Source organism: Vanellus vanellus (genome assembly GCF_965231255.1).
Source record: "Vanellus vanellus genome assembly, chromosome: 16".
NCBI lineage: Eukaryota > Metazoa > Chordata > Aves > Charadriiformes > Charadriidae > Vanellus > Vanellus vanellus.
In genome coordinates, this window is record NC_138921.1 from 7,340,116 (window position 1) to 7,363,198 (window position 23,083).

At 43.9% G+C, this 23,083-nt stretch overlaps 1 protein-coding gene across 1 annotated transcript in view; it reads right to left on the reverse strand.

Annotated features, from left to right (window-relative positions):
• Window positions 1-879: 879 nt before the first annotated feature.
• PPIL2 (peptidylprolyl isomerase like 2) overlaps window positions 880-23,083 on the reverse strand; it is a 77,194-nt gene continuing 54,990 nt past the window's right edge. The window contains exons 15-20 of the mRNA XM_082491570.1: window positions 17,574-17,691; window positions 14,867-14,923; window positions 4,793-4,865; window positions 4,569-4,631; window positions 3,952-4,091; window positions 880-2,302 (exon numbers count right to left, since the gene is read on the reverse strand). Of these exons, the coding sequence (XP_082347696.1) occupies window positions 2,209-2,302; window positions 3,952-4,091; window positions 4,569-4,631; window positions 4,793-4,865; window positions 14,867-14,923; window positions 17,574-17,691 (545 nt within the window). The 3' untranslated portion in view covers window positions 880-2,208. The remainder of the gene's footprint in view (window positions 2,303-3,951; window positions 4,092-4,568; window positions 4,632-4,792; window positions 4,866-14,866; window positions 14,924-17,573; window positions 17,692-23,083) is intronic.

A 23,083-nucleotide genomic window follows, 5' to 3' on the forward strand; every position in this document is an offset into this window, starting at 1 on the left:
GCCTGGATTCAGGTCGAGTGGTGAATGGAGGCCGAAGAGCTTCACCCCGCTTAGACCAAAACTCAAAGGGTTACGCTCAGCCCTTCCTCGAAGCCAGGAAATTGCTCTTTCTTTTGTGTCTGAGGTTATGGTGGGAAATTGTACCGACACGGGCAGTGCTTGGACGCGCAGCAGTCCCGCCTGCACTTGGCGCGGCCGTGGTACTTCATGGACCGCAGTGAGCGCTGCCAAAAAGCTGGAGTAGAAAGGGAAAGCGCGTAGTTATCTCTGCAGCCTGCTGCCGCAAAAGGAAACTGTCCCTTCCATCAATCTGTAAGGAGGACTCTTGCTGAAATAGGAGTCCTTGCCACACCTCTGTTGCCTTCCTTGTAATCAAAAGCTCCTTTCTTTCATAATAATCTCCGTTTTAATCTAATCACAAAAAGCATTTTACTCTTACGGATTTCATTAAACTGCCTATTCCAGCTCTGGCAATACTGTGAACTTGCCGACTCAAAAATGGGCTGAAGTAGAAGTTCTGTAGGAGGGATCAACAACAATTTCTCAGGAAAAGGCCAGCCCAGGAGAAGCAAGAGGTTTCAATAAGATACAAGAAACTCAACTTGAAGAAGGTACGATCATATCCCCTGTTCCAAGAATCAAACACATGTTATTTCAAACTTATACACTGCAAAGTGTTACAAAACAAAAACCCCCTATTATTCTTTCAGATTAGTTTGAACTTCCTATGATTTAACAAAGATGTAATCATATCCGCAAAGATCCCAGAGTTCCTTATGAGCATCTTAAAAAGTAGGAATGAATCATTTCCTTGTACGACAATCAGCTTTGCAATACCATGATCTTGGAAGTGACAGTTGAACAGTCAAAGGCAAGCACTCAAAAGAAAATAAAAGCATTTAATGCAAAACATTTTACCAAAAGTTTTTACAGCAATTTCATATAAACGGAATCTTCTCTTAAAACATGAAACCACCAATATAAATGTCTTGTTACAAAGCTGATTACAAAACTATCTCCTCAGCCACATAGAGAGGTAGGGAAGGTATTTCTGTCATCTGAAAACAGCTAAGATGAACCAAAAAGTAAAGTTCAGGATCTAGCCTGCTACGTCTAAGTGATGGTAACACACGTACGTTTTTGGATTAAAACATTAAAACTTCACAGGCTGATACATCTTTACCCCATAAGGCCTTTACTGAGCTTCTAAATAATTTGTGGCTATGCAACGGAAATATCTGAGATGCCTGTCAGCTATATTATATGGTTTTCCCTAACGATGGGAAGACTGATGCTGGGGCAGCGTGATACTGTGTGTGTTCTCCTGCAAGGAGCAGGCTCTGGGGATGGTTAAAAAAAAAAAAAAAAAAAAAAAAAAAAGTTTCTATTCCTGCTCATTTGCTGCAGGCTTTAGTTCCTGAGACCCAAGGGCAGGTTTGAACTGGTGCATCCTGGCTCCACTGGCTTCCCAGTGGCTCAGGGAAGGGCAGCCACTGGGAGGAAGAAGTGGTGCAGCTAGTCCAGGCTCCCCATCTAGATTCGCTGCTTCCCAGGCCGTCAGAGACTAAAACGGGTCCAAAGAGAGCTCATTTTGGAGTGAGCGAGGCCCTGGGGAGACTGACAGCAGCCAGTCCAGCCCGGAGGCAGGTCTGCAGAGAGGAGACAGAACTGGTCCTTGTTGCGAACAAGCAAAAGGCAGCGGGAAGGGAAGGGCAGGACAGGCTGGAGCCCTCTCCTCCCCTCCACAAAGCGCTACAGCGGCATGGGCGCTTACCCAGCACATTCATTCATTCCTTCGTTTGGCAGACTTGGCTCGTCTGGGAACGATTACCTGTAAAAGGAGCTCTTTCACCACCGTAGCTGTTCCCTGCAGCAGCGTCCTGCACGGCTGGGCTCTGCCTGGTCTGCTGCCAGCCCAGCAGAGAAAGGCTCCGGCTAATCCCCAGCGGAGCAGGGCTGCCCGCTCCCCGCTTAGCAAAACAACAACAAAAAGGCCTTCGAGGAAGATGCAGTGGGGGGAACGCGGCCCTCTAGAAAACAAAGCCACATTAACCAGCCTTAACAAAGCCACAGTTTTCTTCCGCAGTGGAAGGGCAGGCTGGTGCCTTCCCTCCCCAGGACAGGCTGTCTTTCGGGCTCTTTGGGGACACGTGGGAGGCCGCCTTTTCTCCTCTGCTGTGCTGCTCCAGTGCTAGGCTCCCCACGCTGCTACCAGGAGCTGAAGTCCCCGAAGCCTGTGCTCTTTTTCTCTTTCTTCGCAGCTGTGCTGGTTGAGGGCCCGTCATCTTCCACACTGCGCTTCCTGGAGCCAAAATGAAAACAACTCTCAGGGACTATTTACTGTTTGGAGGGACCAGGGTAGCTGGGTGCCTTCCCTCTCCCAGCAGCAGCTCCATCCCTTGTCAGTCAGAGAGGAGTACAAGCTCTGTGCCAGCACTGGGACCACAGGGGGTGTGGACGGGGGCCTCTGGCATACCCAAACGCAGGGAGAGCGTGTCAGCCCGTGGGGACGGTTTGAGTCAGGTTCAGAACACTTCCAGGAAAGTGTTCAAAAATCAACAAGTTCTCCAGGCCAGAGCTGAAGATTTAACAGCTGTACTTTTTTGGCACAGTCACGTTGAAAACGCGAGCCACAAGTTCTCTCCCCGACTTCTCACCTGCATTTGTGGCAGCAAAAGGATTTATGGGGAATTAGGTGTAAAGCAGCTGGGCAAGTTTTTCAGATCCTTTCCTGCTTGTTGAGCACGGCCTGTTGCAGTGGCTGCTGCTGTTCTCAGCCTCTCTTGAGCGGAGTTTGCAACTCCATCAAAACACCACGCAGCCAGCTCGGGTACCTGCCAAAGGGCTGCTACGGACCAAACTCCCAGTTTGCAGGCAGGCTGCACCAGGAAAGAAAAGTCCTTTCTATACTACTTGGCCCTTTCCACAGCACGGCAAACTCTGCCCGGGTTTCCTCTGTAAATACAGCGCAGAATGGCAGCAACTTTAAGCTGAACATAATATTTCAAGGGACAAGCAATACTTTGTAACTGAAACTTTTAACTGACACACCAAACCGGCTCACATGGGCTAACATGTTCTCAGTTATGCAAATGCCTGTAAGTCACACAGGCACATACAAGCTGATTAAATAGCTGTCCAAATCTGTGTGTATGGATAAATACAGGCTTTCATGCGGCAGACAGACAGACAGACAACAGCATTTTTGCAAATGCTTTTAGAGAAGTCTGTGAAAAATCAAGTGGAGGGCATTTATTTTAATTTATCCAAAACTCATGCAAAGCTGCCACTCAGGTGGGATTCTGTACTGTCCTTAGGAAAGCAAGCAATGCTGCCAATCCCAACGGGTGTACAAATGGTGTCTGGGAGAGGATGCTTTAGGACAAGCCTGTACAACCAGCCAGGCACCCTGGAGCTACTTGCCACACGCCCTGTGCTCCCACAGCAAGCCTGGGAACCTGCTCCCCTTTCCGGCCATTTCAGTTGTGCCGGTACAACTGTTTGTGCGGCTGAACAGGGAACCAGATCAGCAGACTGACAGGGGCTTAAGGCAGGAGAGAAGCTGCTAAAAGAGAAACATCTGTGGGACCATGGCCTTCAGAAATAGCTGCAGAAGAGGAAGAGAATACAAGATGGTGTAGGAAGTGACACAGTACAGTTCCTCAAGGACTTCTGAGTTGTGAAAATGCATCTACAGTTCTGAAGTCAGCACACGCTGTTAAAGACCAACTTGGTCATGTTCAACTGCTAAAAGAAAAGCTCAGTGAACTTGTAATCTTGAAAAAGAACAGGAGCAGAGGGAACTCTTGACTGTTAGGGCTGCACAAAGGTGTCTTTCCAAACCCTACTGGCACACACCAAACACCTGAGCAATGGCACTGGACAGGGTCAGGACCCCACAGGAAAGGCCACTAAAACACTCAACAAAGATCAGATGGGCAGGGAACTCACGTTGCAGCCATGTTAATGTATTTTCCAATCCCCTGCCGGTAAGTTTTAGGAGTCTCGACCTCTTTCTTTGGTTGGACCACCTCAGCTTTTGTTTTGGCTGCTTCTTCTTCTAGCCGGGCCTTCTCTCTTTCTGCAGCAACCTGCGGGAAGCAGAGTGCAGTCTGTTGCAAGAGCTAGTCCAGAGTAAGGAGAAAATGTCTACAATGCTTTGAAGCTGTAAAGGACTCTAAATCGGCAATCAGCACCACTATGATTACAGGGCAGGCTTTCGGAGACAGACCTCAAGGGCCCCTACGAACAGGCTGTCTGCAGCCATTATAACACAACTCCTCTCTCCCCACCTGCAGCTGCCCATAGCTACTGTGGGCATTTGGAAAGGAAACCATCGTAAGCGTGATGGGCTGGGAGCCGTGCCAGACTCAGTTACAAGACCTCTCTGCTGAAAGAGCAGCCATGACCCTGGCACACAAGGCAATGCTGAATGGCAGCTGTTTAATCTTAGCTCGCAACCATATGGGCTGGGGGCTATCCATGTTCGAAAAAAGGCATTAAGTTACAAAGTTTTCCAAAGAAAAGCTGTGACCTTTCAAAAAAACCAGCCAACCAGCCATCCTCACCTGGGCATCTGCCTCTTCATACGGATCAACAAAAACAGTTGTTGTCTGAATTCGTATTTCCTCCTGGGAGCAGAAGAGAAGAACCGCAAATCAATCTCATGATTAAGTTGCACCATCTCCCCCAAGCTCGGCTTTCAGAAAAGCATCAGTGGGGCGAGCCGCAGTGCCACACGAGGCCACAGGTGTTCGCTCCCTCCTGCACAGCCGTGGTGCTTCACACGTACCTTGGGACGGTCTGTTTTTGGGTCACTTTCCACATTTTCCATAGCAGTCAGAGTCTCAAAGCCACCAACCACCCTAAAAGAGGAAGGACACAATTTTCAGCTGTCACAACATACTCAATATCTTCCTGCAGCCTTACATCTAATATATCTAATTTATGCCCATTACTCTAGCAGATTTTTAAACCATCATGTTGGGGGAAGGAGAATCAGCAACCGTATTTGGAAGACCTAAGATAATGTCATTCGGTGTGGAAGGTAAGAATTTTTTCTCAAGTCTGGGATTTGAATTTAAAATTAAAAAGAACATAGAAAAGTCAAACATGTAGAAGCAAAGCAAAGCCATTTGTCCAAAAAGCTGGTAGCCACACAAACCAGCAAGATGGAGGATGAGTGACTGTGGACAGCTGTCTGTGCAAGAAGACACAAACCCATTTAAAAATTGGTTCACTTGCTAATGCTACATCCAGAAATTTGGAGCTCATTTGTTACTCCCATGAGCTTTAAAAAAACCCAACAGACTTGCTCAAGAAAGCAAATGTTTTCATTAACTTCTGATTTTTTCCAGACCGAATATATATGCAGACTGTATATCAGACCAAAGAGTGACAGAGCTGTCCATAATAACACCAGTACCGCAGAGAGCGCAGGACTGCTCCCGGAGGACATCATGACTGTGAGCTCGTGAGGGTTCTGGGAAAGCGGCAGAGCATCGAGTCACAGCCACAAGATAACGCCGGGACACTTTTCACCAGTGTTTCTATTTAGGAGGATGTTAGATCCCTGGCCTCTCCCTTTCCAGGGCAATATACCCAAATACTTTCTTCAAAATGTTAGAAAGGCTGAAGACTTTCTGGACTGCTGTATGCTCATTTTCAAAAAAAAGCATGGAACAATGGGAAAGTTCCAGAAAAGGATATTTAGAAAGGATAAATGGGGTGACCCAGATAATTATAAGCCTGTCATCCTGGCATCTATCCCAGCAAAATAATGGAATAGCGGAGACAGGACATGATTAAGAAAGAAAGGAAATAAGTAACGGCAATCAACAAGGTTTTGTGGAAAACAGGGTCTGTCAAACAACCTTCTATCTTTGAGACAACAGATGTGGTTAACAGGGATAACAGTGTCCGTGGAACAGACTTCTGGAAGGCGGCTGATATTTTGATTGAGAAACCAGAACAATATGAAGTGAACACAGCACACGTTAAATAAAAAATTGGCTGACAGGTGTCAAAATCTAATTTTAAATAGAAACCACTGAGTCAGTATGTTTCCAGAGGCATCCTGCTGCGATCAGATCTTGGTCCCAGGGTATTTAACACTTTTATCCACATCATCATCCCCAATTAAATTTGAAAACAGCTATACTTAGAAGAGCAGTAAATAAAGATGAAGACAGGCCATTGATGCCGAGCGATCCAGATCCCTTAGAAAAGCAGACTGTAGCTGGACAACATCTGTTTTAATAGAGCCAAGCCACATGGCCAGGAACCAAAAATACAGCCCCTATTAATGGCTGTGGGACAATGTGAAGCAGCCGTAATTCTCAAAAGCACTGCTCCTGGAGCCAGAGGAATCTGGGGCCAGGAGCTTGGCAGCGGTGCAGGATCCGGCCATCGAGGAGCCCAGGGCTGTAAACTCGCAAGCCAGCAATCCCCCATCCTTCGTAGGGTGGCAACTGCTTTGAAACTTGATTGCTGGGATTACTGGGACTCCAGTACTCGCACAGGTAGGCTGTCAAGGGCTGGGCAGATGAAATGGAAGAAAATCAAATTAAATGAAACTGGTGGGGGGAAAAAAAAAAATCAAATGGTGGAGTATATGGAGTGTTTTATCACCTAACTCTTCTTTCATATCAGAGAAATGAGCCATACTTCAACCAAAAGACACACCATATTCGCAGGTATTTGACACACTCACTTCTACTAAGGTATCTCACTCTTGCAGGCGTTTCGCAGCAGGCAGTCCTCTCCCGTCCCGGCATGGCAGTCTGCCCGGCCAGCTCCAGGAGAGGACCCTGGCCATCACTGCGATGGTCTCAGCTGATCCAACAGAGAAACACACCTTCTGCTACCCCTCCACACCACGCTATTTACCCACCTGACACACTCCTCCAAGAGCCACGTTAACTAAAGGAAACAGGCTGACCACCATGGTTCGAGAGGCAAGCGGGTCCCTCTCCTTCAACCCCCCTGTGCTCAGTGCAGCACCACTGCCCTCTGCACCACCCCACGGGCTGGGACGGGCACTGAATGCCACCCAAAAGTCAGACCCCATCACAGAAAATAAAACTACACAAGTGAGAGAGGCAAGATGCTACTCAGCACCTGCCCTGAGCAGAGCTATGCTTGCTGACATTGCGTTGCCGCTGCACCGCTCCAAACTTCTGCCCATTACTCCCCAAGGGCCTGCCGATATTCTGTAATCAGGTTGTGACTGAGCAACTAAAAAACATGTATGCAGGCTAGAACAGCCTCATTCATTTGCAACTGGAGGTAGTGCACTGGGGAAAGCGGCACAGGGCTTGAAGACCCCACATGAACTTTGGAAAGTTCATAACAAAAACTCAATTTTAAAATCCTCCTCCAGGCCAATATCAGATTCACTTCTAATACTGATGATTAACACACAGCCTAAGATACATTCACTGTATTTTAATTGCCCCTAAAGGAAACTTCTGATTTAATATTGGAGGATTTTCTAGCCAACAGCTCCGTTCATTATCTGCTCGTACGTTTTCATTTAATTAGGTTCTGATAATTTGAAATAGCCAGATCAGCTATGCACTGGTAATCTCAACTGAGTAATCCCTTAGCCCATAGCTAGACCTCCCACAACATTAGCCCTAATGCATTTTGGTGATGCTCACGAAGCTTCAGTCGCTATGCTAATTAAACTTTATTGGGAATACTTTGTCACTTGAACATTTTAAAAGGCTGTGATAAACATGGCATTCACAGGTCATCAGTAAATGACCTAAATAGTCTATTTTGACATGATTATAAAGGGCTAAGGGGGAAGAAGACAAAGTTGTTATGCCTGCAGAGCATGGCATTCTCTTTTCTTCTTAGCTTGTCTCTAAAATGGAAAATTGCTTTCCTTTTCACCCCTGCATTGCACAGAGAGTATCTCTATGCATATTACACTGCCAGCACAGTGAGCTCTCAATATAGGTTAATGTCTTTAGACCCTGCCATAATGCCAATAAAAAATAAAAACGAATTTGAATACAAACCACCAGCTCACAGAAGAGAGCTCTGACTGGAGGAACTGGAAATAATTTACTAGTCATTTTTGTTCAGGGAGAACTTGGAAGCTTGGTCAAGGATCAGGCCCAGCTGAGGCTGGTGTTTCATCACTAAAAATCAAAATCCAAAAAGGACAATATCTGACTGCAAACAACACCCATCCAGTGAAAAACGAACTATGCACTAATCAGGGCAGTCATGGCAGGATGCAAAAAAAAAAAGAATATTCCAACTTAAGGTCTCAAACCATAAAGGATTTTGCAAACTTTCCTCTGATTTGTCTACCTAGAGAGACAACATATGTGCAGGCTCTCGAAACTTTACATGTTATTGTCAGATCACAGGATGGTACATTGCAGCACTAAAATCAGTTTCATGAGCTATAACATGCCTAAGCCCATGTACTGGCATCCGTTACAGCAATTGCTCCTCACAGAATGAGGAAATCCGCACGCCAGAGTAGTTCTGGGGGTTCTCAGCCGGTCCCACAACACATACTCTGGGTGTAAGAAAAGCTCACAGACATCTTGTCAAGAAAAAAGCCCATACAAGTTACATGTAGAAAAGACCATCAGTTCAGTACATTAAAGCATTAAAAAAACCTCAAAAGAGAGCACCGCTATTTAATATTACTCTAATATCCACTAACTTTGAACAAAAAGAGATAAAACCTGTTCTATGAATAAATCTGAGTCAGCATAAAGAACTCTGTACCGCATTTTCACTGAACCAAAATGCAAACTCCAGAAGTTCTGACCAATATCCCTTTATACCCCTTGGTCGCAGTATGTTCGTTACATAGGGCGACAGGCCACGCCGCGTTAGCCTTTCTCACTCGGTGTCAGTCGTGACAAGTTGGGAGCATGGCAGAGAAGGGAGAGGGGCTGAAGCAAGTTTAACCTTTTCCACTGTTTCTGGCTCTATTCCTTTTATAAGGTGCCCCGCATGCTTTGTTCTAAATTGACCAAGTGAGGCTTAAGCAGATGTTCAGATGACACTCTGCAGTGAAAAGGGCGATACCTTCAAGATACCATTTATGTTAGAAGAACCAGCGAAACCGAGGGTTTGCTGTGCGCTTCCAAGTAGATGTTGAACAGAGAAACGATGATCTCAACTACAGATTTAGCTCAGCATCCCTGAGACAGCTTGTTGTATTTTTAGAGGAGCTTGATAAATGTTGCATTACATTTAAGCATGGACGACAAGGTAGGTACATTTAGGTTTTTGCCTGTTAACATAGTAATGAAAACAAAAATGTGCCCTTAACTCGTGCGATTCTGTTTTCTTGAAAACTGAGCTATGTTATCACTGGAAATCTTTGCATTTGAAATTTAGAGACGTTATTTAAAATTCTACTTCCTGTTAAGGCTCCTTTATGCAAACTAGTAACCTTGCTTCATAACCGCTGCCAATGTCTTTGCATGAACTGTAAGTGAAATATCTGGAGCAAGCTCCATCCGTTTGCAATATGCCAATGAAAGCCTCGCTGCTACAACAGTTAGCGCTGCTCCCAAGGAAAACTGCAGCTCCCTAGCAGTCTCACAGACATTCACACATGGACTTCCTATTTCTCATATTTTTGTTTGGAAGAATTATAGGAATTAAGCCTTATGCAATGCTGGGAATGGCAGCGGTCCAAGACGATAGAGTTTCCTGGTCAGCAGACGATACAAGAACAATGTCTGGACTTTTTCAAAAAAATACTTTAAACTAGCAACAGAAACCAGAAAGAAACATTGTTGTCTTGTAAACACATTCTGCCCTCAAGGTTATTTTTATAAAAAGGAGAACACACATTTATATACACACACAGACAGAACAATATATACATGCACGAACATGTACACCCAGGACAAAATGTTTTCTATGTAGGCACCCAATCTGAAACGGAGCGAGCAATTCAAACCTGCAACAAGGACACAGTCAAAACATCTCAATCTCTCATAAGGGCTTAATCTAGCAGGTGAGACACAGCGATGAAGGGCGCTGAAAAAATAAAACAACTTGGAAAAAAAAAAGCGTTTTGAAACTAGACTCAACAGAAGAACCTGGCGCATAAGGATTTCTCCGCTTTGGCATGGGTTCCCCTTCAGAGATCACACAACCGTTTTGGAAACGCCACCAGCCCTCGTGCAGCTCCTGGGCTCCAGCCCAGTCCTCGTGTGCTACAGGACACCGCGGCCACGGCTTCCACAGGGAGGTCTGGTTTATTTTCCCACCTTGCCCTTCACTCCTCTCCAGCTGCCTGGGGAGCAGACTCCGCAGTGCAAAATTAGGCCACTCTCCCTACATAGAGTCAGTAACAAAATCAGCTCTCTTCTGCTGTCACACCGTTTCTCTGGTCTTCAGATGTGCCAAAGCAGAACAGCAACAAGAACAGGAGTTTCCCAGCTTAGAAGCCATCGGGGTTCACGGATTCAAATCCTACCGGGAATGTTATAAGTGGAAAGAGACACTGTGCATTATTTAACCGAACCCGGACAGCTGAAAATGCCTTGTAGTCAATACAGAGCGATGCTTATCCAAGGAAAGAAAAACCTTCTTCCACAAAAGCATCTGGCAAGGAGAGGAGGGAAGAAAAGAGAAGACTAAGCTGGGTGCAAGTCAGCTACTGAACGATGCCTCCAATTTGACTAAGTCTGAGGTTTCCCAAACCACCTTGTTAATTATTTCTGGGAACAAGAGAATTGAAGACTGAACAGCAGAGACCTCGAGAGACAGTTAACAGATCTGCGTAAGCATATACGCGCAGCCATGTACAAAGGAGAAAACTGACCTCCGTATACTCATCTCCTGTCTCAGTTGCCACATCCTTTTCTCAATTCTTGATGAACACAAGTGATCCTCTAACAAACAGACAGAACTGCTGCACACATCATTTCCAGCTTTGCCACTCTGACCACAACACTTTTCTCACTGCTCCCTCTATTGCCTTTCTTTTTATCCCATCCCACCCCTGCAACCTGCCCTCACTTTCAAGCCCACCATGCTCTGCTTGTCCTAAATCACACCCAAAACTCACGGAGAGCATTTCTCCCCTTTGGCTGACCAGCATGGCTCAATCACTTTCCACTATTATTTTAAACATGCACTTCTTCATGTGTCCCTTCCGCTTTGGAACAGGCTCCCCCAGAATACCCACAAAGCCTTTTCATTTTTTCCTGGGGCTTTCTTTTTCCTTGGTTCTGAAGAAAGTGCAAAGTGTCAGTGGAAGGTAAGCTGAAAGGGGTCACTATTGTGACTTCCCTGTATCTATATGCAGTCTCTTTTCTACTTATAATCTCTGTCCCAGAGAGCTGTGTGTTTCTACTTCTGCTTTTAAAGGGCAAATGTACCAGGTCCCTGATCCACCGGAGCTGTGAATCATCGAAGTAATAGAAAATATAAAAACAACACGGATGGGATGCACTTGCATCTAAATTTCCTGAAGCACACCAGACAGGAACGTGAGCCTATACTAGTGTTTTGGCTGTAACATGCCCGTAGCCCATGCAGCTCATGCAGCAGTTGAACTCCCAGTGGCAGGGTGGATAAGAGGGAGCCCCTCGCACAGCCCACGGCAGCAGCAGATGGGACATTCCCCATGCAGCCGTCCCCTGAAAATGCTTCTCACCCACTCTGTGCAGAGCAAACGCACGTCAGTTGGTTTACATTACTTGAGTTTCTAAATTAAACCTCTTACCAGCCAGCTACAAGGCAACAAAAGCCACCAGTTAGTTTTCACATGAATTACAGCATTCTCTAAGTCAGGAGAAATGGTAATTACTAGAAATGGTAATTACTAATTAAATCTAGGCAGCTCTGCTGGAGCAGGAAATCTGTGCAGCCTGCAACACACCTCCAAGGGAACGATTCTTCTCTCACTCTCTGCCTTTGTTTTTGCTCCCCATCCATGCCAAATTATTTCCTTTATTTTCAGTAACATCCATCCTCATTATTGCCACAGTGGGCAGCACAATCACAACAAGATGCCCTCCCTGTCCTCCAGCTGAAGCCTTCTCCGGAGACTTGAAAATTCCAGTGCACCAAGCCAGACAGGTGCCACCTGGTCAAAATCCCACTGCCTGCAGCTGCTGTGTTTTCCAAACATACTTAACAGCCAAACATCCAGCTCCTAATAGCTGCTACTATGCAAAAATTGTGTTCTGCACCAGTGGGGACATGAATAAGATGCAGCTTTCCAGAGAAGGAACTTTGCAATGTTCATCCCACACAGGACCAAAAAAGAATAAAGGGGTGGGGTGGGGAATGGTTGCTCCTCCGCTCTTTTTTGGTGCCCAAAATATGGAAAGCCTGCTGAAAAGTTCTATACGTGTGAAGTTCTGCTCTCAAACTACATATGTGACACTCATTACCATGAACTAGAGCCACAGCGAAATAGCTGAGGGTACAGATGAGATCAGAGTATTTAGGTTTTAATATTAACTGAAATAAGTAATCCTCAAATCTATATAAGTCACAACAGGCCAGTAAGCATCCAATTAAGACAATCCAATTTAAGAATTCTTTGTTTCCATGAAGGTTATTTCATGGGTTCATTCTATTCTTAAACTTAGATATTATTCCCAGATATGCTTCCCAGATATTATTCTGCCATACAGTCTAAGATCAGATACAGTCAGCAAACCCTGGAAACACCCAGAATCTAAAATAGCGAACTGAAGCTGGAGTTTCACTAGAGGTACAATCTCTTGAATCTTTTGGCTTTTAAAAACAAATGCAGGTAAAAACAGCCGAAGGATTTTGATGACAGATCTTGAGAGCTGCACACATTAGCCTTTTATATTAAATTTGTAGATAAACTCAATTATTCAAGTATTCAATTTTTACATAAATACAGAGTGATGGAATGCATCTATTCCAGCATCTTCATTTTCAGCATTCTTCAAATTAATCTTCATTTACATGCAAGAAAGTCCAGAGTAAAATTCACCTGCTGTGTGTTCAGCTGAAGATGTTGCTCAGTTTTCATGCAGGGAGCCAAACGCGATTCTAAAGCAATATTTTTTAATAAAGCTGTTCCTTTGTATTTCACCTAAGAATATTTGCAGTGCTCAGAAAGCAGCATCACTTCTTTACTCTGGTAGCCAAGTTCAGATTTCTGTAGTAGCAAGGACAATTCAAAAGTTAAGACAGCCTTTCCTAAAACTGCCACTGCATAAATCTCTGCTATAGACTTAACCAGAGTTACCTGGACTAAAGCAAGTCCTCTCTAAAGGGCAACATACAGTGTCAAACACCATTTGAGCTATTTTTGAGGTGTCATGCATGGCGCGAAGGCTTCTGGGAGAACACTTGCTGCACCGCAGTAAGCCCAGCCATTCTCCAAATTCTTTCCTGGTGAATTATGGTAAAACTGGAGCACACTGGGGAAATAGCAAAGACACTGGAGGACTATACAGGATGCTCACTGAAGGCAGGTTGCATCCAGAACTGAAGAGCAGTGACGTTTTCAGCTGAGCTGTCCTAACCCAAATACTATTTGATGAGGTGGTAAGCTCAGGTCAACAGCATTACTGTATGGGATTTAATGGGATTTTTGCAAGGAGGACTCAAATTGTAGCTTAAGTGAAATAGTCTTAAGATACAGGTAACATAACTCCTCCGAGAGTATACTTCCTCTCAACTTTCAGTATTAGAATTTGCTTTATTTATTTGCTTTCACCAAACAACAAGGGAGCTTTAACTTTTTCTAGGACAGACCTGAGAAAAAAAAAGAATTATATTTCAAAGGGTGCAATTATGGCAGAATCAGTATCAGAACTAACAGCACTAAAATAATTGTTTAAAATGAAGCCAGCTTCTGCGTCAAGAACTCACAGGCAGAGAACGTGGATTAGATTTTAAATACACTTTCATTGTACAGCACTATTGTATGGCATCCAATCAAAGCAAACAGCACACACATTTATTTTCAATTGCTGCCTTTCAAACGGATAAAACTATGAAAAGAATAAAAAACAAATCTTAATTTAAAAAAGACTGTAAATTCCTTGGGAACTACCAGTGAAGCAGGCTAGTATAATTCCCCTTCCTGCCATTTGCACTGAGGCATTTGTTAGAATGGCTACGCATGACTGGGTAAATACCATGTACCTGCAGCAGAGGAAGCAAAGAACAAACCATAACATAGATTTTGTAATATCTTCTGTAATACCTACCTTGATCTTTATCATGTGAGGGATTGACTGGCAAAGACTTTTGGAAGAGACTTCTTTACAAAGAGTGAAGTTCCCTTGCTGTGCTGGCATTGTTAATATCTTTGTAGATACACTCATAAACATGTATGTATGTGTACGTGCACACAAACATACAGATTTTATCGTGATGATAATTGTCAGGAATAAAATAAAAGAATAGAATACAAAAAAGAACAAAAGGGGCCAAAAGACCTCACCTATGCAGAAGCTCTATGTTCTATGCCATGATGAAGAGCAGCCCTGTCATGACTAATTTCCTAGTTGACAGCTCATAAGAGGATGAAAATAATATTGAAAAGGTAATCTCTTGTGTCCCAGCAATCAACATGCACAAATATTAACATGGTTGGTTACAGGACGACGATTAGTTTGTTCATGACTCCCTGGAGGGCCACCCACAGAAGGGAAGTAAGGCAACGTACAGTGATGGAAGGAGAAAAAAAGGCAGAGCCTGATGACTGGCACTGATATGATGTTGGCCACCTACTCATGACAAGGAGAACGGGATTGTGAGCTAAGATTTTGCTCCAGTTCCATTTCAAGAGTCACTAGATGCTTCTCTTTAGGCTTCAGACACAGAGGAGAGCATGTCTGCTATAGTGCTGCTCATAATAACCTTCACTTACCTTCCAAAAACTGTATGCTTCTTGTCCAGATATGCACAAGAGCGGAACGTGATGAAGCTGGAAGGAATAAAGACGTAACAGTTAGCCTATTATCTCACTGACACTCAACAACAGTCAGTAATGCTTAAAAACAGAAAGGGCATGCAAAAGCTGTCCAAGGGAAGACAAACCCCTCTCAGTCTCTGGCTCCTCTCTGGGAGGCCCACTGGCCAAACTTCCTTTAAGTCCTCTGTTTTGTGGGTTTCATCTTGGATTTCTGGAGTTTTGACTTCTCATTTTTACACCTTACTAACATCCCTAAACAGTACTCCAGGCACAGTGACTTGCACAAAGTCCAAAATTATTCTGAGCATCTGCCTCCTTGGCCAGGCAGGCCCTGGGACGCTCATGCAGGACGGAGACGTGCATCCTGCTTGAGAAGTACAGTGCAGGATTGGGAGCTCGTATCCTGCTAATACAGCCACAGAACTCTGTGGGAACAGTCGCTGCCAGTGTAAACTTCTGCCTTTTAGGATATTTACTTTTTGCATTTCTCTTCCATTAAATTGGCCGTTGGTGATCCATTTCTCCTCTGGACAGAGCAAATTTGTGCTTCAGATACAAACATGGCAGAAGAATACTTCAAAGTGGCAAACATAATGAAAACCTGTGAAACTTGGATTTTTAAATTTTAATTAACCGGACTTTTAATTCGGGGGGTTATATTTTTAAACTTAAACATGGGAACCAAAAGACCAAATCCAAAGCAACCTTTACTACTAAAACTTTTCTCTAAAGCTTAATGCTTCTTTGGAAGACTTGGACTACAAGCATATGAAACAGAGGGTTCCACACTGTGGTCTGCAGACCACGATGGCCCGTCTTGGCTGGACACGCAGTGCTGGCTCTCCTCCCTGTCTCCATCTGTTACACTACATTAGAGACAGCTAAAAATATATAAGCATTCCGAAAGCACTTTTCCATATAAGCAACTGCCTCAGGAAGTTATATGATTGCAAATAGGAGGGGCTGCAATCTGCCAGACAATCTATTAAGACGTAACTAGCCCCAGGAAAGCTTTGAGAGGCTGGGCAGAATGCGAACTTCTACACAGGGCAAACATCATGACTTAGCCTTGTGCATGGGCTCTTTGCACCACTTTATTTGCAGATATCCAATACTTAAGATTATCAAGTGGTCAGTTATGTAGCATTGTAATAAAAAAAAAAAAATCTAAGCAGTAGCAAACATACAGACAAAGCTTCTCTTCCATCACTGCAGTCAAAATAAATTAAGGACAATGGAATTAACATAACTCAGGATGATCCCAGAGGAGAAGCCCTGAGCATTATTCGAGCATTCCTTACACAGGGCACCCAGCTCACTCTGCACTGCAAGTGCCTACCACCTATGGGGAGAGCTATTCACCCAGTTCCTGACGTCACAACAGTTGCCAAAAGCATCTGACCACTGCTTAGGAAGCTTTACAAATATGGGCAGCTGGAGCCTCTCAAGGACTTCACAGATAAAGGAATTTCATTTTTCATTTGCAAATTTTAAGGAAACATAAGACCACCTTTACAGCAGCAGATGATGTGACTCAATATGGCACACCACTCATGAACTGTCTCTATAACTTCTGTTTCTAGAATCCCTTTTTTTTTTAGAAAAAAAAAAAAAAAAAAGAATAGGGCCTCTACTCTCCCCTAATTTAGCACCTGAGTGCTGGCAATAACATTCAGATCAAAAATAAGCTCTACAGCAACTCGATCCTGCAAACTGCCCAACATGTGCTTAGCCTTAAGTATGTGAGTAAGCCTATTAAAGGTCCTGAAAGAAGCGCTTGCGTTTCATTACAGCTAACCACACTACTGCATAGTTTACAAGCCACAATAATACTTAGCATCACGAAGACCAACACCAAGAACCCCTTCCCTCCCTCCCCAGTCCCAACACGTAGTACTGTACACACACGCGCGCGCTCACTCTCTTTCCCGGGGCTCCCAATAAAGGCACAATTCTATTGCAGTCCTTAGAGAGCAACCAACAAACAGTCGGCTCAAAGCGACAGAACATTTTCAAAAGGCTGCAGGCAAACACCCGTATTAATGTTACACATAAAGGAGGTTATTACAACTTCAATAGCTTTAAATTTCATTTGTTGTTCTTCCCGCTTCTTCATTAATTTTTTTCTTCATTCTGTTTTTGTACATTCAAACCCGAGTCATTCTCAGCCCCAGACTCTGCACACTGCCACGTCTGGGTTCTACACGTTTCAATAGTGCAGAACTGTTCTCATTTATTTAAAATTAGGTGAGTAAAAAGAAGCAACATTTCCATAGACTATATGTTTCATTTCATTAAGCCCTTTCAAAAAGTTCAATACGGGACTAAATTTAAACAGATTATAGAGGTGTAATGATCTTACAGAGATAACAGTGGGGGAACAATGACAAAAATGAATAAAAACTTCACATCATAAACACAGAAAAGAGAAATTAATGATGGTATTATAAACCTACAGGTCTTCGTGCCATGCTTCACTTTACTCTTAGATTGGGTAACAGCAGCTGTAGCTATCCTGATTTCAATATGCAGCACTCGACAGACTATTTCACTTGACTGAACTTTAAAGAGTAGCTTGTAAAATGTCATTTGTTTTCTTAACAGAGTAAGACACAATGTCTAGAGGGAAACAATAAAACACAAAAAGCAAATGACTACTTACAACTGTGATTTGTTTGTGTTAGGTCCCGAATTGGCCATACTAAGAACACCACGTCCCGTGTGGGACAAATTGGGCTTAAATTCATCTTTGAAAGGTTTTCCCCAGTAAGATTCTCCTCCTTAAAAGAAAAAAGATGATAGAAGAAATGTTTGTTTTCATTAGTTTCCCACTACATTTTATAACAGGCACTGACATCAAATTCAAGGTTTCTGACACTTCTGATCACTATGTGTATAATATATTCTTACCTCACCCCTATCACTAGGCTAGTATTTGAGCAGACCCGTGAAATCAGATGTTTGTAACTGGCAACACAATTCCGTGTCCCCGCACTATCAACTGTTTATCAACAGCATTATATATTGTGTGCTGAAGAACTGTCAAGGATTTAATTTTTTACTGCTGGTCCACCATAATTTTTCTTTTTTGAGACATTAAATCTTTAAAAGTGGCTTCCTGACAAATCACAGAGCAAAGAATTACTAGTTTAATCGCACTCTGGATATAGCGTTGCTTCTAGAAATAAAATATCAGGGAGATGAAAGACGTTCATAGAATCAACTAAGAATAAGAGCTATAAGCTCAAAAGCTTAATTCGTGGGTAAACAGTGAAGAATGACAGTATATATTCCTCCAAAATAGAAGGCAAAAATTAGATATTTGGCTTAGATACATGGATGATGTAAACACTTAAATGCAATGAAGTCAAAAGGATGATAAAAAACTTTGTACAAACCACAGACCCAGCCCTCCAAAACTCATTTCTTTCCTGAGTCTGTGGATAGAAAGAGGGTCTGGGAGACCTCTCCTCCTGGCTGTCATTTTTACATTATTTATGACAGATCTGACGTTTTCATTTGCGCTTTCCTCCAGGATCACTCTTAATAAGAAAAACGAAGGCTGAGATGAGTCACAGTTTTACAGTCAAATCCATAATCTTGTTTGACAAACCATGAAAAAATATTTCACCTTAGGATAGTATTAAAAATAAAGCAAACAAAACTATCCAAACAGGCAGCAAGCCTGGTCCTTCTGCACAACTGGCTCGAGAATCCTCTAGAGGAACTGCATCCCTCGCGAAGCAGGAGGTCAGTAAAGGATCTGTAGTGCTCGACAGCTATTTGCACATGCAATACAGAACAGCAATTTGATGACGCGGCTGCACAGGCAAGCAGCAAGTAAAACTGAGGAATAAACCAGACTCCAATTAAAAACCTGATGCAGAAAATCACAAGAGTGCATCAGATGAGAAGAGAGTTTCAGGTGATACCATGAAAACGAAGCATCACAGGTGGACAGCTGCAAGTGCAAGTGGAACTAAGTAAGCAAGAAATTTTGGAAGAAACTGACCCACTTAAAAACCCAATTAATCATGTTCAAAAGAGATATTAATAGAGTTGATTGTTGCCTGCTCTGCAATTTGACAAGAGGCAGCAAAAGGGGACAAACCCTGTAGGGATTTTCTGTAATCAGGAGTAGAGGAAAAGTGATTACTTCAGCAATCTTTGGCTATTGAATATTTTAAGATCAGCTGAATTACATCAGCTTGATCCCATATACCAATCTCTTCCAGTACTGGGCGAAAGGGGTATGGTACAGCTGCAGCCAGCTTTACTGCCTTGACAAAGATGGATCCAAACCCCAGCTAGTGTTCAACCCATTAGAAAAAGCCTTACCAGAAGCCATCCGTTTTCTTTGCTAATGAACCTCCCTGCGTGTTCCTGTTTGCTATGAGAGGTTGCTTGTGCAGTGTCTTAGTTATCCACCTCGTTCAGAAAACCAAATTCTTCTAGACCAGTAAATACACAAGTTACCCTCAGAATCAGTGAGGCTGCATGCCATCGGGTGCTGCCTGAAGCCAGAAATACACCTGCAAAGCCTGCAGCGCAGACAGCACCACTTTCTGCGCACTGCTGCTCTTTCCCTCTTTCCCAGTTTTCGCCATTCCGCTTCACTTGGTCCTGCGGTGCCACAGCTGCAGGACCTGCATGTCTGTTCCCTGGCATGGCCTCAGTAACAAACCTCACTTGGACCTTCCTTAGGAAAATACATCATTTTGCTTCAAAGGACCTCTTGAAGGAAATCCTAATTATCTGTAAAGCAGATGCACTTAGAATCATAGACAGGTTTGAGTTGGAAGAGACCTTAAAGATCATCTAGTTCCACCCTCCTGCCCTGGACAGGGACACCTTCCACCAGACCGAGTTGCTCAAAGCCCCATCCAACCTGGCCTTGAACACCTCCAGGGATGGGGCAGCCACAGCTTTACTTACTGAGTCCTAACCTAGAGGAGTGTTTGCTGTCTAGAAATTTTCAGATGATATACAAACACATTCCGTTGGGATGGTACACAGCAGCAAGTGGCCAAACTCTTGGGTCCGTTATACCCTTTGTGTGCTGGAACCACAGCGCTGCCAAACTGCTGAAAGAGAGTGGAATCAACCCTGAAGCCTCCGTTGGGCGGAAAAATAATTCAAAAGGGAAGAAGAAAATTGGGACTGACAGAGAGACTCTCTATTTCTGGCACAACGAGCACCCAGACCCAAGAGCTTGCAGACAGGAACAACGAGCCACAACCTTTAGCTTTTGGAGTATTTATTTTTGTATGATTTCATTTCAGACCATACACTGCAGGTCAGAATTAATCTCATATGTACGAAGGCTAACTTTGGTTCATTCTACTTCTCTGGAAGTAAGTGCTAATATTTTGGTAGATAGTTACAGGATGAGACCCAGTCCCTGCTTCCCTCTCTGTCTGCCGTACAGCTGTTCCAAGGCTCACGCTGTCTGCCCGGGAGCTGCAGGCAAGAACAGGGAACGGCCTGGGCAGCGCTTGCCTAACAGCCAGGCGCCCTGCAAAGGACAGAGCTGAAGTGTCTGCGGAGCCCCGGCAGCACCGACTGGCCAGGGGCGGTGGGGACGCTGCAAAGGCAGCAAGACAGCAGCCCAGGAACATTTTGGGGGGGTTGTTGTTTTGTTTGTTTTTTTTTTTTTTTTTTTTTAAAGAAAAACCCCACAGTTTTAATTTAAGAATACTTTAAAAAAACAAAACAAAACAAAACAAAACAAACAAAACCCAAAGAAGAAAAACCCAACTGTATTCCCCTTAAGTTAAAAATAGCCTGAATGTGCTGTTTGTCAAACTCCTGCTAACCTCTGGAATCATTCCAGGCTTCAAGTATCTGCTTGAAGCAGGACTAGACAGAGCAAGCCAGAAGATGGCGAGTTAAATGTATACATTTTTTTAATTACTGAAACCCAGAATCACTTTCTCACCAGAGATTAAGTACAGATCCCTCGTTAGTCTACTGCCATGGCAGCACAGTGCCTAATGCTCAGCCAGGGCGGTCTGGAACAGGGATTTTAGATCCTTACACCCTACTCTCTATGGTAGAGCTCAATGTAAACTTGGGAAAACAACTCACAGAGTCCAAACCTACTACTAATAATTATGAAGCACTCCAAAGTATCTAGCAGGTTTTACTGTGTGTATCATGTTCCTCATTTTCTGAGAGCAGAACAGAGGCAGAAAGGGGAGGTGGGAGCGTCGTGCAGTCTAGCTCTAGCCTGCATGTTGCACTCCCAGTAGATGCCATAAGAAGAGAAGGCTCCTCCTTATATTCTCCAAGTCTTCCTCTGAGAGCACACAGATCACCGCTGGCTATATATGGAGTCACGATGATGCAAAAACCTCACCCAGAAGCTGACATACCAGCCTACCAGCAAAGCCCATGGAAAACAAGAGCTGCCTCTGGGTGTTCGACTCGCGGCGGGCAGCGCTGCCTGCCACCTCACCTTCCTCTCAGCTTACTCCCTGATAAGGTTATCTCCTGTCACAGGGAGCTGTGTGCCTACTGGACTTGCAAATGTTTCTCAGATCCTATTACAAAAGGTGCCAGAAAAAAATGCTGGGAGCTTCTGCGCTAAAAATCAGAGGGGTTCACACGGCAACAGAGATGGTGCTGGACTGGTGCAGGAGCGCGAGAGGGAGCAGGACTGGGAACCCTGCACACCGGGGTCTCCTGTTTGACAAAGCTGGGAAGGTACTTGGCATCAGCCAGGGAAATACACTGGCTGCCTTCTAACAGCAGCATCAGTCCCGTGCAAGGTCAAAGCCTTCAGGAGCTGGAAGGGGGTTTTGCACTATTCTATAAAATAAAAATCACATGCCTACCCAGATACCCACGATCCAAAGCTGAAAGCAGCTGGGAGCCGCTTCCCCACATTTTTAATACAAGAGAAAATTTCTCTTACATTAAAGAGGTGTTTACCTAATTCTCACACAGACATGAAACCAAACAGACCACACAGCTCATAGAAAAAATTAGACTGTATTCATCATTTCCATGGCTATCCAGAGTGGGAAGATATATTTAGCTTGTAACTGAAGCGCAGTTAGTTACTCAGTCTCGTATCTGCATCTTGTGCTGATAGTGAAAAGGTGAATAGATCCAAGGTGACATGTGAAGCAACCACACGTTAGCAGCTATACAGAAAAAAGCCGCATTTTCAGATTGTCTTTCGAACTAAAGCAGCTTACTCTTCGGTAATCTTTGTTCCTTCTAAAGGCATTTTTTGAAAGAAAGTAATTTTTTGGGTGAAATTACAGAAGTTGTACAACTTTCTTGCAAAGAGCTGAGAGATGCACCTAAAGCTTCAGAAATGTAGCATTCCAAAAGCCAGGTGTGGGCTGGGAATCATCATTCATGACAGTTGTGATTTTAAATAAATCCTTCCTTTTTCTGGCATAAAAATTGCTAAGCAGTGGTAAGGAAGTGGGAGGGCTCTGATTCACAAAAATGACGGCTTACTTTCTGTAATTTTCTTCTTGTCATTTGGAACAACGAGGTACATAATAACATCTGACACTTCTATAGAGCTTTCCAAGTGGGATTCTTGAATCATTTTGCAAATATGAAAGCTTTAGCTCAGTCAGTAAGTGGTTCTCTCCTTGCAGATGAGAGGGCACTGCACTTTTAACCCCACATACCAGCGGCTGGATTTTCCGCGGGGCTGCAATCTAAAAGGAGTATATCGCTAGATAAAACAGTCTTGCTCTTGTCCTTTTGCTGAGCTTCAATCATGCAAGAAAAGGGGCTCTAAAACTGGCTACATTTTAGGAACTTGCCTTGTTAGGAAATCGCATTGCAGAACTGACCAAGTTTGTCCACAGCCCTTTGCTATTGACAGTTCAGAGGAGCTCTGCTCATTGCCAACCAAAACGCAATTCCTATCTACCAGTGGTATTTTATCTTGGACTTTTACAGCAACTATATGCCTCTGTGTCCTCCAGGATTCATAAATGGACAGAGGCACATACAAGCCGATTCAGGACCTTCCAACAGGTTGCAAGTAAGGGTAGCTGAAAAATGCCTGTGCCGCTTTGAAAATGTAATCCTTTGTATAGTTTTCCCTTTTTCATACAAAAGGGGTTAGGATATTAAACCTATTTTTCCTACATGCAAATTTTCTTATATTATTTGGAACACTGAAAATACAGAGCAGCTGCT